The sequence below is a fragment of the Antrostomus carolinensis genome, unplaced genomic scaffold (genome assembly GCF_000700745.2).
Source record: "Antrostomus carolinensis isolate BGI_N321 unplaced genomic scaffold, ASM70074v2 scaffold11248, whole genome shotgun sequence".
Lineage (NCBI taxonomy): Eukaryota > Metazoa > Chordata > Aves > Caprimulgiformes > Caprimulgidae > Antrostomus > Antrostomus carolinensis.
In genome coordinates, this window is record NW_010335007.1 from 1 (window position 1) to 332 (window position 332).

General features: G+C 56.9%; 1 protein-coding gene across 1 annotated transcript in view; it reads left to right on the top strand.

Moving 5' to 3' along the window:
* Nucleotides 1–105: 105 nt before the first annotated feature.
* LOC104529935 (zinc finger protein 335-like) overlaps nt 106–332 on the top strand; it is a gene marked incomplete at both ends in the record, with an annotated part of 2212 nt that continues 1985 nt past the window's right edge. Inside the window, one exon of the mRNA XM_029086590.1 lies at nt 106–290. Within this exon, the coding sequence (XP_028942423.1) occupies nt 106–290 (185 nt within the window). The remainder of the gene's footprint in view (nt 291–332) is intronic.

Here is a 332-nt window from a genome sequence, read left to right on the forward strand (position 1 = left end):
TTCTGCAGTGGTGCACTGGTGTCTTTGCCTACGCTGGCTCCCCCAAGGGTCTGGCCCAGCAAAGGTCTCTCAGCTGATCTCTTCTGGCCTCTTTCTTTCTGCCAGGAAGAGGTGTCAGAGAGCAGCTCCAGCACAGATGCCATTCCCCGGATTTACCTGCCAGACTCATCTTCCATCGCCCAGTCCACCTTGGTCTCCAGTGTCTCCACTGTGAGCCAGTCCATCATGGTGTCAGAGTCCCCACAAGTCCTGGTCCACTCCAGCGTCATCACTGATGGAGCCACGATCGTGTCAGACTCCACTGCATCCACTTCCTCAGACCTCGGTTCTGC